Below are 12,823 nucleotides of genomic sequence, written 5' to 3'. Positions count from 1 at the left end.
GCATGCAAAGTTTCAGGCTGCTAGGTTTCATGGTTTTGAAGTTATGGAGGAGACACTCACACACTGATGCACACAATTAATGTCGGCACACAGGACGCCTAGTTTAACGTCCATCAGAGGAATGGCACACCATTGAAAATTCACCCTGCCTGTGAAACACCAGGACAAATCATCTCCATGTGATCATATGAAACGAAAAAACCATCTCCTGTGCATAAACCTCGAGGGCCCCCAAAAGCATATCCAGTCTCCACAGAGATGACTGCATCATCTGCGAAAACAAGGTCAGAGATCTTGACATTCCCAAATTATGCACCACAGCTTGATCTCTCTGACATCCTCTCAATAATCCACCCATACAATTGCTGAAAAGTGTGGGGGCCAGTACACACCCCTGACGAACTCCAGTAGCAACTGGAAATAAGTCAGAGATGGTACCACCACATCTCACAGCACTCTCAGTACCAGAGTAGAGTTCAGACATCAGATCGATCAGTTTTGGGGGCACACCACGAAGACCAAGAATCTTTGAGCAGGCATCCATATTTACAGAATCAAACAATTTGCAGAGATCAACATAGGCTGCAAGCAGCCCCTGCCGTAACTCTCATCTCTGTTCGGTGAGGAGCCAAACAGCAAGGATACAGTCTATCCTTGCTTGGAGGAACACAATGTATGCATCCCCCCTGTAAGCAGGATGAGAAACATTTGACCACAGCTGATGCTCTACACCCTCACACATTCCTCGCACAGAGGCCTCCTTGTCCACCCTCGGTGCACGTACAGTTTTACGCCTCAATTCCCTGAACAGCTCAGCTCTGCCATTTAGCCTGGCCTGTGGAATCCAGTGTCCCATGAGAGACAAAATTCTTCTTCGCCCCACAGTGAGTTCCAAGACATCCACTGGCAACATCAAGGACGGTGGTTTTGAAGGCACTCCACAACTCTTCAGAATGCCGCAAAGCACCCAGACCCCCCAAATCTCCTGTTCTCCAAATCTCCAAAGCACCCAGACCCCCAAAAATTTCCTGTTTGCAAACTCCTGAGATACCCTCTCATCCTTGAGCTTGCCAACATCCAGCCTCAGCTGAGATGGTACCATTCTCCTGGATTTAAGCTGCAACTTCAAAGTTGCTCCAACAAGCTTGTGGACGGAATTGAGGAACTGAGCACTCTGGTAGACCCTGCAGTTCTGGATCATCCTCCAGTGACCACCAATAAGCACATGGTCAGTCACCTTTGCCACACCACCAGCATTGGAATGCCAATTCCAGCTATGAGCCTGTGGGTGCTGAAGCCATGAACCAGCCACCCTAAGTCCATGAGTTCTTGCAAAGTCAAGGAACTTAGTGCTATTCAGGTTTACAGTTCCAGAACCATGGGGACCAACACACACCTCATAACTATCCCTAACAGTTCCAGTCGATGCAGTGAAATTCCCCCAAGACTACAAGAGTATCTCGCCTGGGGTACTGATCAACCACAGACTCGAGCATGGCATAGAATGCATCCTTCAAGGTGAGATCACTCACCTCAGTCGGAGCAAATACAGAGACCAGGGAATCAAACACCCAAAGAGTGACGAATCCGCAGTCCCATAATATGCTCGTTGACCGGTGTTACCTCAATTATCATTGGAGTCAGCTTATTGGACACAGCTACAGCAATTGCTTGTGCATGGTAACCATCAGAGTGACCAGATCAATAGTCGGTGTAACCACCCACCATGATCTCGCCGCAATCCGGTCTTCGAACCTCAGAGACGGCTGCAATACCAATGTTCCAACACTTGAGCTCTGATGGTAACAGAGACAGGTGATCATCCTCTCTTCAGAGTAGGACATTCAAGGCACCCATCCGAAGGGACCGTGTCAGGGTAACCCAAGGAAACCACCGTCTGGTGGATGACACCTCAGCATCACTCCGCCACACACCACCACATTCTGACTCTGGAAGTTTACCCCATACTCTTCCTCCTATCATCAAAGAATAGGGGTCCTGAAGGCTTTTCCCCAATCCTGTCATCTGGTGAGCTGTCCTGCGAAGGGCAGCAGCACAGGAGGTACTCCCACGGGGTGGGTTTTCAGTTTTCTTTGCGCTTGTGGGTTTTGTGAAATTTGGTGTTTTACGGTGGCCAGAGTGCAAATCCTGTCACCAACCTCCTAATAAGAAGTAACCCAACTGCAGGAGGACGTCCGCAGACACAGTTGGGCATTAGATATGGATGGCCGTTGGCTCACAAGGAGCTCCTCCGCCCTTTGACAGGTTTTATTTTTAATCCTGCTGGGTGTCCATATTCATACACCCACATCACCAGAAAACTGGGTGGGGGAGATGGTTTACGTGCTGACAGCCCGACAATGAAACAGGTTAGTACAGATTTACATGGTACCTGTAGTAAGTCACAGATTTCATCTGGTCCCATCAGCCGTGCACATAAAGCAGCTCTACACACACATAAACAACCTCCAGCCATGCATAAACCATCTCCCATCAACTGCATGCATAAAACATTTGACAGGTTGCAAGATGTCGACCCAGTGATAGAGTTGAACCTCCCATTCAAGAGGGGGTTGGATGATGTTTTGTTTCCATAGGAGCTACACAGAAATCTGCAGCACTCGGCAAAAGAACTGTCGAATACCCATATTTTTTTCGCTCCAGCCCCTCCACCTGAAAATCATCATCAATACCCTCACCTGCATTCCCCTTCAGTGCATAACTCATCAGCACCCTTACCTGCGTCCTCTTCAGAGAAATTCACTGAAGTCTAACTCATCCTAATTATCACATCAAATATTACGTCATATCTTGAACAGATTGACGCAAAGCTTTAACTGCGTCATCGGCTACCCTTTGTGGATATACGATTGATCACTAAAACGTCATCCGCCATGTGGTCTGGTAGCCATATTGGAATGAAGGAAAATCTTTATTTTTAATTATATCTCTGAAACAGCTTGCTTGCTCTGTTATCTTCTTCTTTCGGCTGCTCCCGTTAGGGGTCGCCAGAGCGGATCATCCGTAATGATCCGCATAATGATTTGGCACAGGTTTTACGCCGGATGCCCTTCCTGACGCAACCCTGGTCGCCTCTTACGACACAGGGATATGGTACACCTATTTTAACCAGGGTATACACCGGGCCCAGTACACTGGTACTCACTTCGCCGACCTCGGAAGGATGACAGGCTGAGTCAACTTCCTGGTGTGTATTAATTCAAGCGGCCAACAGGGCTTGAACTCAGGACCTTTTGGATCCCAAGCCGCAACCCAAACCACTATGCCAACACCAGCTTGCTTGCTCTGTTATATCAAGATTAATTAATATTTTTAAACCCATGAACTTTGTTCGGAGTATATTTGTGTGTTTTGGGGGGTCACTGACATACAACGTAAAACATAAATCTAGGGAATGAAAGGTGTGGGGGGGGGGGGAGTGCAAAATTATATAATAGCAATTGGCACATAATGTCTACAAAGAACTTGAAGATATAAGATTTCTGAAAATGATTGTAAAAACACTCTTTAAAGAGAAGAGTACAATCGGCCGACAATCAAAAGTTTGCTCAGAGTAAGCTAATCAAGATAATTAACTCAAATTGTATGTTTTAGGTGACCAAATAAAACAGGTTTTGGCTCATTCATTAATGTAATGAGAGCAATGCCAAATGAGTCACGTAACCTCATGCAAAGAACTTACAAATAGCAGTTTGAAAATAATTTACAAAAAAAAACAAGTAAATGAAAAAACAAGTAAAACAAGTAAATCACTCTGTGTGATACCAACCAGATACCAAGTTCAGGAATTGCTTTGGTTCAGAATTTCAACGTTTCCACCCAAAATAACGAGATGTTTGTGAGAAGACCCTGGCATGACCTTCAATGTAACACCACATCCTGTATTTTTGTGTGTTTGACTGGCGATGTCTTCGAGACGAGGACCTCTCCGAGATGTAGTGACTCACTGATCGATTGCACATCACAAGCACATATTGCACTCTCTTCGCAAACAAGACCGTGCCAGACGCGTTGCAACATGCTGTGTGTACAAATCTCTCGGTAATCTCAACATGATGGACAATTTTCAACCGTAAAATTGAAATCGATGGGTGTACGTATTATTAGAAAGCAGTTTCAGTCTTGAATTTGGTGCGATAGAACAAGCAGGATATTTAAAAAATGAATCCATTATTTTTGTTTATCCATGCTGTCAACAGACTTGGGTCAATCTATTGTTCAGAAACGACTACCCTAACATATTTGTCTCCAAAAGTGACTTTTTAAAAAATCTTACCCCCATCCATCCCCAACCATATGCTCAGTACATTAACCTGCTAGCTCTGCAGTGAGCCCCTTCTATGGCAGATATGTCCTTCAACTAAGGTGAACAAAATAGAGATTGGGCCTCAATAATTCCTGTGTAACATTGATGTCCTCTCCTTCAATCCACACCGATCTCCCTTACGATTGCAACACTAAAATCCCATTGGCATATTTCTGCTTGGCATCCCCTGAATAATTACACCTCATAATCGACAACAAGCCCTGGACCCTTACGCTGCATTACACAATACAAAACTGTCTCAAGCTACCTGTACTCCATTTTTTAAAACTTTTTTTTGTTTACAAAGTCGAGGCTCGTGGAAGAGCTAGTATTAGTACACCGAACAGATCAGGACACAACAGGACAAAAGGAGCAGTTAAGAGTGGTGGGGGCACCAACAGCAAAGTTGAAGGCCAAGATAGAGGCAGACTTGGACAAAAAAATGGGTGTGGGGAGGAATGGGGGGGGGGATAGAAGAGGAAGCATAGGATAGACAAGATGGATACAGAATGAAACTCTCGGGAGGGAAAACAGGAGATTTGGAAAATGGAGGGATTGAGTTGGGGGAATAACAAGGGTTGAAAAGATCATGGTTTTGATTGGGGATGATCTGAGATTGGGGTGAACAGCTGTCTTGAAGACCTGGAGGGATCCTGGATTTAGGTAGTTTCACCAGATGAAGGTTGATAGTGGAACAGTTTACCTTTTGTATCCCACTGATAGGCCAGATCTGAACCAAAATGTAATCCGCTTGTTCTTGTCGCCAAACAAACTCATCCACCTTGTTTTGTCACAACTTATCCACAACTTTTTGAGATATCACGATATGTATAGTTTTTGGCCCCCAAACAAAATTGAAAATCATTCCAAATGATGAGGAACTGTTGAAGTTCCAATAAAGTCTCACGTACAAGTTCCAATAAAGTCCCACGTACAAGTTCCAATAAAGTCCCACGTACAAGTTCCAATAAAGTCTCACGTACAAGTTCCAATAAAGTCTCATGTCGAAGTTCCAATAAGGTCCCTTGTCCTTTTCCTCAAGACTGAGTGGGGCAAGGTGTTGGTGTTCTATGTACTCTCATGGAAGGGGTCGGGCGAGTTGGCGCCTGCTACTTTGCAGAACAGGGAGTGTGTGTGTGTGTGTGTGTGTGTGTGTGTGTGTGTGTGTGTGTGTGTGTGTGTGTGTGTGTGTGTGTGTGTGTGTGTGTGTGTGTGTGTGTGTTTGTGTGTGTGTGTGTGTTTGTGTGTGTATGTGTGTGTGTGTGTGTGTGTGTGTGTGTGTGTGTGTGTGTGTGCGCATAAGCCTGGTGTTGGCGCAGTGGTTAGGGCAGCGGCTTGGGATCCAAAAGGTCCTGAGTTCAAGCCCCGTTGGGCCACTGAATTAATACACCAGGGGGTTGACTCAGCCTGTCATCCTTCCGAGGTCGGCAAAATGAGTACCAGTGTACTGGGCCGGTGTATACCCCGGTTAAAATAGGTGTACCATATCCCTGTGTCGTAAGAGGCGACCAGGGTTGCGTCAGGAAGGGCATCCGGCGTAAAACATGTGCCAAATCACTATGCGGATCATACGGATGATCTGCTGTGGCGACCCCTAACTGGGAGCAGCCGAAAGAAGAAGAAGATATATATATATATATATATATATATATATATATATATATATATATATATATATATATATATATGTTTTTTAACAATTTACTATCCACGTGTATACAGAACAGAATTTCCAAGAAAACACCTGCCGTAACATCGATTACCTTTTCCACGTCACGTTTAACAGCTCTTGCCTCTCTGCTCCTGACTTTTCAGATGTTTCATGGTTGAAAAATGCTGAGTTACTCATCTTATCTGAATGTTTTCCTTTTCATGTCATGTCCTCAAAGATTAGCCTCTCTTTGGTGCTCTGTTTGAAAACACAGAGGCTCAAAGTGGTCCTCGCAAACTATTTTGTGCCTGCTGAAAGAAAATTTGTCAACAGTTTGACCAGTTCCTATATTGTGACGTCATTTCTCTTTTCTCTGGACGTTTATCTGAATTTTGGATTTGTTCCTGGAGAAAGCTTTTCTTGCAATGTCCCATGCAGTTAGGGTTAGGGTTTGAATGAATGACAGTGTGAATGACAGTGATGATAAACATTTTGATGAATGATTTGGAGTTGACATTGCATTTGACACTTATCAGGAAGCATCCATCAAGTCTGGAAGGTGAACTCTTCATACAGATAGAAGAAAACAACGAAGGAGAAGGAAAGTGACGGATCATGACGACATCGATTTACCAGCTTGGGAGGAAAGCTTCGTCGGTGTGGAAGAACACAAGATGACATTGACACATTTTCTCAAAAAAGAGCTGATGGAAAAAGCAGAACATCTTCCACAAAATAAAGTCGTCGTCATCGGAAGGTGTAATGATCTAGAACATGTATCATCTGTAACACCAAACATGTCGAACTTCCATTCCACACAGGAAGTGGTAGATACAAGGATCGTTCTGCATGTTGGTGATGCAATCCAGAAATCCGATGCGTTTTCTCTTCTTCTCTTCAGTTGTGTTACAGATGAAGGGATCCGGTGACATGTTGGAACAACAACGAAGCCATTCCTTCCACCACCTTGAGCCCTGAACAGAGGGCCACACTTCCATGATTCCACGCTGTAACAAGATGTGATTCAACCAATCGGTTTTATGGGCATGGGAAGAAGTCATTGTGGAAGACATTTATTAATCACAATCATCTGCTTTTGTCACTTCAACATGGAGACTAACAGCTGAAACATTCATCATCAAACGATTGGAGTAAAACATCGACTGCAGAGGATGTGGCTATTGTACGATTGGACGGGCTTCACAAAATCCTCAACCCAGAAAATCCACCACCAACACTGCAACTACACCTGATGTGTGTCCAGTCCCAGGTCATAGTGTGGCCAGCAGCGAAAGAAGGCCTAAAGTAGCCTGTCCCCAAGGCCATGGATATGTATTGGAGGAAAGGAGAAACTCGTTCATTCAGATCTTGTACATCAGGAGTCTATTCCTGTGATGTGGACGGAGTTGTCGACGTGTGGATGTAAATATAACATGTGTTCACCTGGCAGATATACGTGCAACAAAAACGATCTCCCTTGCTCTGCTGCTTGTGGTTGCAGTGGACAATGTTTAAATCCCAATAACCCGTGTCCATGTCGATTGCAGTGGACAATGTTTAAATCCCAATGACCCTTGTCCATGTCCCGTGTCCATGACCCATGTTGATTGCAGTGGACAATGTTTAAATCCCAATAACCCATGTCCATGTCCCGTGTCCATGTTGATTGCAGTGGAAAATGTTTAAATCCCAATAACCCGTGTCCATGTCCCGTGTACATGTCCAGTGTCCATGTCGATTGCAGTGGACAATGTTTAAATCCCAATGACCCTTGTCCATGTCCCGAGTCCATGACCCGTGTCTATGTTGATTGCAGTGGACAGTGTTTAAATCACAATAACCCATGTCCATGTCCCGTGTCTATGTCCTGTGTCCATGTTGATTGCAGTGGAAAATATTTAAATCCCAATAACCCATGTCCATGTCCCGTGTACATGTCCAGTGTCCATGTCGATTGCAGTGGACAATGTTTAAATCCCAATGACCCTTGTCCATGTCCCGTGAAGATGACCCATGTCCATGTTGATTGCAGTGGACAATGTTTAAATCCCAATAACCCATGTCCATATCCCGTGTCCATGTCCTGTGTCCATGTTAATTGCAGTGGACAATGTTTAAATCCCAATAACCCGTGTCCATGTTGATTGCACTGGAAAATGTTTAAATCCCAATAACCCGTGTCCATGCACAGTGTCCATTAGGGTGTGTCTAACTTTTGAAGTTTTGAAATGAATACTGGCCAGGTTGCCATTGTGTGCCACTTGAGAAAAAAATGATATATGCCAATTTATACGAAAATCAGAGTATATTTAGAACTTGCTCAAAGCCCAGAAAGATTTACTACATATAGCAAAATGCGCGATATTGTAGCTTATTTTAATTCAATGCTAAAACATCCAAACAATGATATTAAACACACAAAGGGAACAGTCACTGTACAAAATGATATAAAAACAAATAAAAAACAATCACTGATTAAAGTTATCAATTCCCTTCACTTCAGTGGCCTTCACTGATTTCAGGAATTTGTTTCTATGGTACTCGAGCATTTGTAGTACAAATTGTTTTTTTTCCTCATTGCGGACCAGGGCTTCATTGAAGGACTGCATAAGAGCGACTCCTCTCTCTGCCAAATCATTTGTCACTGAAATGATATTTGTTGCCTCATTGTATGATTTGTTTGCCTCCCATTGTTGTGGGTCTTCTTCAAGAAAGGTTTCATCCAGTCCCAGGATCTGGAGCATCTTGATGGTGGAAGTGGTAACAGTCGGGTAGTGCCATAGTAGATGGATCTTTTATGGGAGGAAGCCTTTTTGGGGGTTCATCTGATCCCTGGTTATTGTGCATGTTGTGGACCATGCAGCGCTTTTCATCGACAGTGACGGAGTCACAGAAAAGGCTGAGGCCAATCAAGGTCTCTGACAAATACCACTGGTGTCTGAAAAATGCAGTCAAAGCAGCATTTGAGACTTCCTTGTCTGGGTAGCTATGCAGTGCCTTCAACAATTGAAGATCATTCCTTGGGGCTTCTCTGGCTGATGGACAGGTGAACCAGTATTTAACATAGGTAGTGGTCACAAAAAGTGACACTTGAAGTAAGTGCTTCCACACCATGCGAGAGTGGGATTGTACAGATGCCCTCGTTGTGCTCTGGCGCTGTTGGATGTGGAACTGATCTCTGAAAAGCCACATCTTGATGGCATAAATGGCACGTGCCATCCAACACGCACGGTGAACTGCCCCTGGGTACCTGAACCTAATTCCCTTTGGTGGAGTCGCTCCAAGGAAGATGACTGTTAACTGCAAGAGCTCTTCGTAGTCATCTCTGGGGTGCTTAGTATTCAGTTGCTGCATGGCAAAGGTGATGATACTTTCTCAAATATCATCTACATGCTCTGATGCATCTACATCATCCAAAGCTGTGCGATACTTTGATTGATCAATGTTTAGCCAGAAATCACGGAAATGACTGAAGATTTCGATTTTTGGAGACCTAAAAACATCATACAGTGAAAAAACCTTTTCCAAAACAATTTAAGACACGTGATGTCGACAGGCAAGGTTCAGAAGATCCTTTCCTAACTCTGTTTCGAGTTTTATGCAAACGCCGCCCTTTATACCTGTATTACTTGCTGTTGTGTCGAAACATCAGGCCACAATTCTGTTCTCCAGTTCCCAGCTCCTTATCTCAGCCATACAGGCCTCTGCCATAACGGCAGCAGTGCCGGAATATAGCTTGGGGATGGCAAGAATCTTGGTTACCTCCTTGCCAGACACCATAATAGGAAGTCGATCCACAGACAGTTGTTCAGTTCCTGTGTAATTGGGCATTATCTTGCCATCCCAGTGCAATGTTAGTGGAACGAGTGGATGAAAAGATTCACGAATCTCAGCTGCAAGAGCTGCACTTTGAACTTTTCTTGCTCGTTGGACTAAAGAAGGACTGATCATCAGTTCACTAACTGGTGCTGTAAACTGATCGGACGTAGCCATGACAGAAAAAATATAAGTAGCATTCCTGCTGCTGGTTTTGGTGCGATCTTGAGCTACTGCAACTTCACGTGGAACTACAGAGATTTTTCCCTTTTTCTGCCGCCGTGATCCAGAAGATGTTGAAGGTTTCTTTGGTTCTTATTCTGAGCTATCTGCTGATAATGCTGTTTCCTCAGATGATGAATCAAGCACTACAACATCTGTCACTGCTGCTGAGCTTGCATGATGTTGTTCCTGACGCACTGCAACTGCTGCTGATCTCGCCAGTGCTTTCTCTTCTTGCTTTGCGAGTTTCACGTCAATTCCTGCAATCGAACCATGTCGTCCTTTTTCACGCTGAGCCTTCAAAAACTGCCGATCCTCTTCTATCTTGATTATCGTCATGGCCTGTTCATGTGCAATATCAAAGGCATTGTCCAAAGAATCCCTGAAAGCATCACGCTTTCCTTCTTCTGTCGCTGACTTCCTTGTGATATTTTTTTTTTCAGGCCCTGCCATTCTTTGTGAAGACGTCGTCGCTGATCACAGAGATGATTCTTAGCCCTCGTTGGTATCCATGCTCGTTCCCAAATTTGTAGGATCATTGTGACCGTTTCCTTCACACTGTCATTTTGACTATGTTCTTTCTGTATATGAAAATCAAACAGCACCTTGAGCACTTCTCCTCGTGAAGGTAGCTTAGCATAACTGAAGTGATCTCCTGTGCCACCAATCAACCAAATCTCAGTCTTTTTCCTAGTTAACTTTGCCATTTCACCTGCAAACAAGCCAAACAATGGCAAACAGCCAAACATTGAATGGAATAAGCATCACAAAGATTACATCAACAGGCAGTCGAGATAAATAATGCAAAGCTGTATGCTGCAGCCAATGCCCTGTGATATAAAATTGTTACAATTTATTGTGAGCTGTCGGTCGAATGTGTGGTGCTGCTTTGCACTGTCAGGCTTCGCAGGCCAGATGTGCTATGCATTGTGCAGGGCTGTCTTTGGAGAGGGTAACTCAAAAACAAAACTTAAAATTAAAAATATTTATGTTTTATCTATTTTGCTTTGGTGTGTCACCAAAAAAATATTATGGGTGGCCACTGGCCAGAATGCCAGTAAACACAGCAGTGACCGGCTTTGAGCACAACTGTGTATACCTTTGGTCTCGTTGAGCAAGTAGTAAATGTTGTGCTATCAAGTTTTAATTCTGGATATGCTGTTTTTGTATAAAGTGGCACACAAATTTTACCTGGCCGATATCAAATATCAAACTTAAATTTTTCATGTAGTCATTAGACACACCCTAGTGTCTATGTTGATTGCAGTGGACAGTGTTTAAATCCCAATAACCCATGTCCATGTCCCGTGTCCATGTTGATTGCAGTGCAAAATGTTTAAATCCCAATAACCCGTGTCCATGTCCCGTGTCTATGTCGATTGCAGTGGACAATGTTTAAATCCCAATGACCCTTGTCCATGTCCAGTGTCCATGTTGATAGCAGTGACAGATGATACACATGATGAAAGTTCATTGTTGTCTCCTCAAAGTTTATCTCACCATACATATTGTTGTTTAAGATGAAGACAATCACATGGTTGTGTTGGACAGACCAAATTGCTCAAAATAGATAAAATCTTATATAAAAAAAAATCAAAGTTAAAATAGTTTTTTCTTCAAGATAATTCAAACATTTAGTTGATATCAATAAAATATTTCATAAATCGTTTTATGTACAAAAGTAAACAAGTTTGAAACAAAACCAGAGACGGGAAGCTTCCTCCAAGTTTGATGGTTTAGGATATTCTCTAAATCGTACTTTTGTGCCAAAAGGGAAGTATTTATATAATTGCTGATCACACGGTTATGTGCAGGTCCACAGGACGAGTACCGGTCATTTTTACGTCACAAAAGATCCGACGAACAACTTATTATATGTTAATACGTTAAAACGTTTCATGCGAACATGTGAAATTTCGCATGTTATTCGAAAAGAGTAGGCCACTGTGTGCCGGTGCATTGACCAAGTTGTTACATTAAGTTAAGGCTACGAAGTACAGAGAAGAGAAATTTGTCGATTTCAGTGGACGGGTGTGGATTATAATATGTGCAGGCCCGTGCATGATGGGCCAAGCGAGTGGGCTAGCCCGAAAGCTAAGTTTTGTCAAATTAAAAAGAAAACCCCTGATTCGATTCCAGCCTCACCTTGTTTCTCGGACCAGCAGATGTTTCCTTGACTGTGAGTGATCTGGCCTGTTTCTGACCAGAGAGACCGTGCGGCACCGTAACCAGTGCCATTCCCCTGTACGCAAAGTTCCCTCTGGTCCCCCAGGTTGGAGGGAAGTCTCAGCGAGCTTCGCACGTTGGTGCCTTTGAGTAAATGACAGAGGAGGGAGGCATGGGTGAGCTGTGAGGGGTCTGATGCTGAAGAGAGCGGGAGGATCGCGAGGGAGGGGTTTGGCTGGAAGGAGGGAGCAGTTCTGAGCAAGACCTGCTGGTGGGGATATTGTATCTATTTATTAAGTACGTGAGGGATAGATTGGTTCCGCGAACAGTTTGAGATTTAGTCCAGGATTGATATTTAAATCAATTTGCACATAAGCCCATGAGGGTGAGCTCAGTGTTGGAACTTTTTTTTATTGCAGAATCTGGACCAGTTGCAGAATCTGAGTTGAGGTTTGACAACAAGCTCTCCACTTTGTCAAGAGAAAAGGACACAGAGTCCAGGGACAGCTGGGTGCGACGGGGTAAGGTGGGTACAGAAAGCGATAGGTTTGGGATAAAATATTTAGAAGCAAACACGGAGTTTAGGCATTCAGCCTTTTCATGTGCAGTGTCAGCTGTGCGACCATTTGAGGTAAGGGAGG

The 12,823-nt window shown here is 43.9% G+C and overlaps 1 protein-coding gene across 10 annotated transcripts in view; it reads right to left on the bottom strand.

Annotated features, from left to right (window-relative positions):
- The window catches only part of LOC147011202 (solute carrier family 2, facilitated glucose transporter member 5-like), a 176,360-nt gene extending 163,969 nt beyond the window's left edge, over nucleotides 1–12,391 (bottom strand). For 4 of the 10 annotated variants that reach the window (XM_085859997.1, XM_085859994.1, XM_085859996.1 and 1 more), the window contains exon 1: nucleotides 12,162–12,388. In XM_085859997.1, coding sequence (XP_085716123.1) covers nucleotides 12,162–12,254 — 93 coding nt within the window. In that variant the 5' untranslated portion in view covers nucleotides 12,255–12,388. Of the gene's footprint in view, nucleotides 1–12,161 lie in introns of all 10 variants that reach the window. The other 6 variants (XR_015052470.1, XM_085859998.1, XM_085859993.1 and 3 more) reach the window with 4 other exon arrangements.
- Between the last annotated feature and the right edge of the window lie 432 nt (nucleotides 12,392–12,823).

The sequence above is a fragment of the Eptatretus burgeri genome, chromosome 16 (genome assembly GCF_056783735.1).
Source record: "Eptatretus burgeri isolate ZD-2024b chromosome 16, Ebu_testis_v1, whole genome shotgun sequence".
In the NCBI taxonomy this organism is placed as follows: Eukaryota; Metazoa; Chordata; class Myxini; order Myxiniformes; family Myxinidae; genus Eptatretus; species Eptatretus burgeri.
The sequence above is the reverse complement of the archived record's forward strand: the minus strand, read 5'-3'. Positions and strand labels throughout refer to the sequence as shown.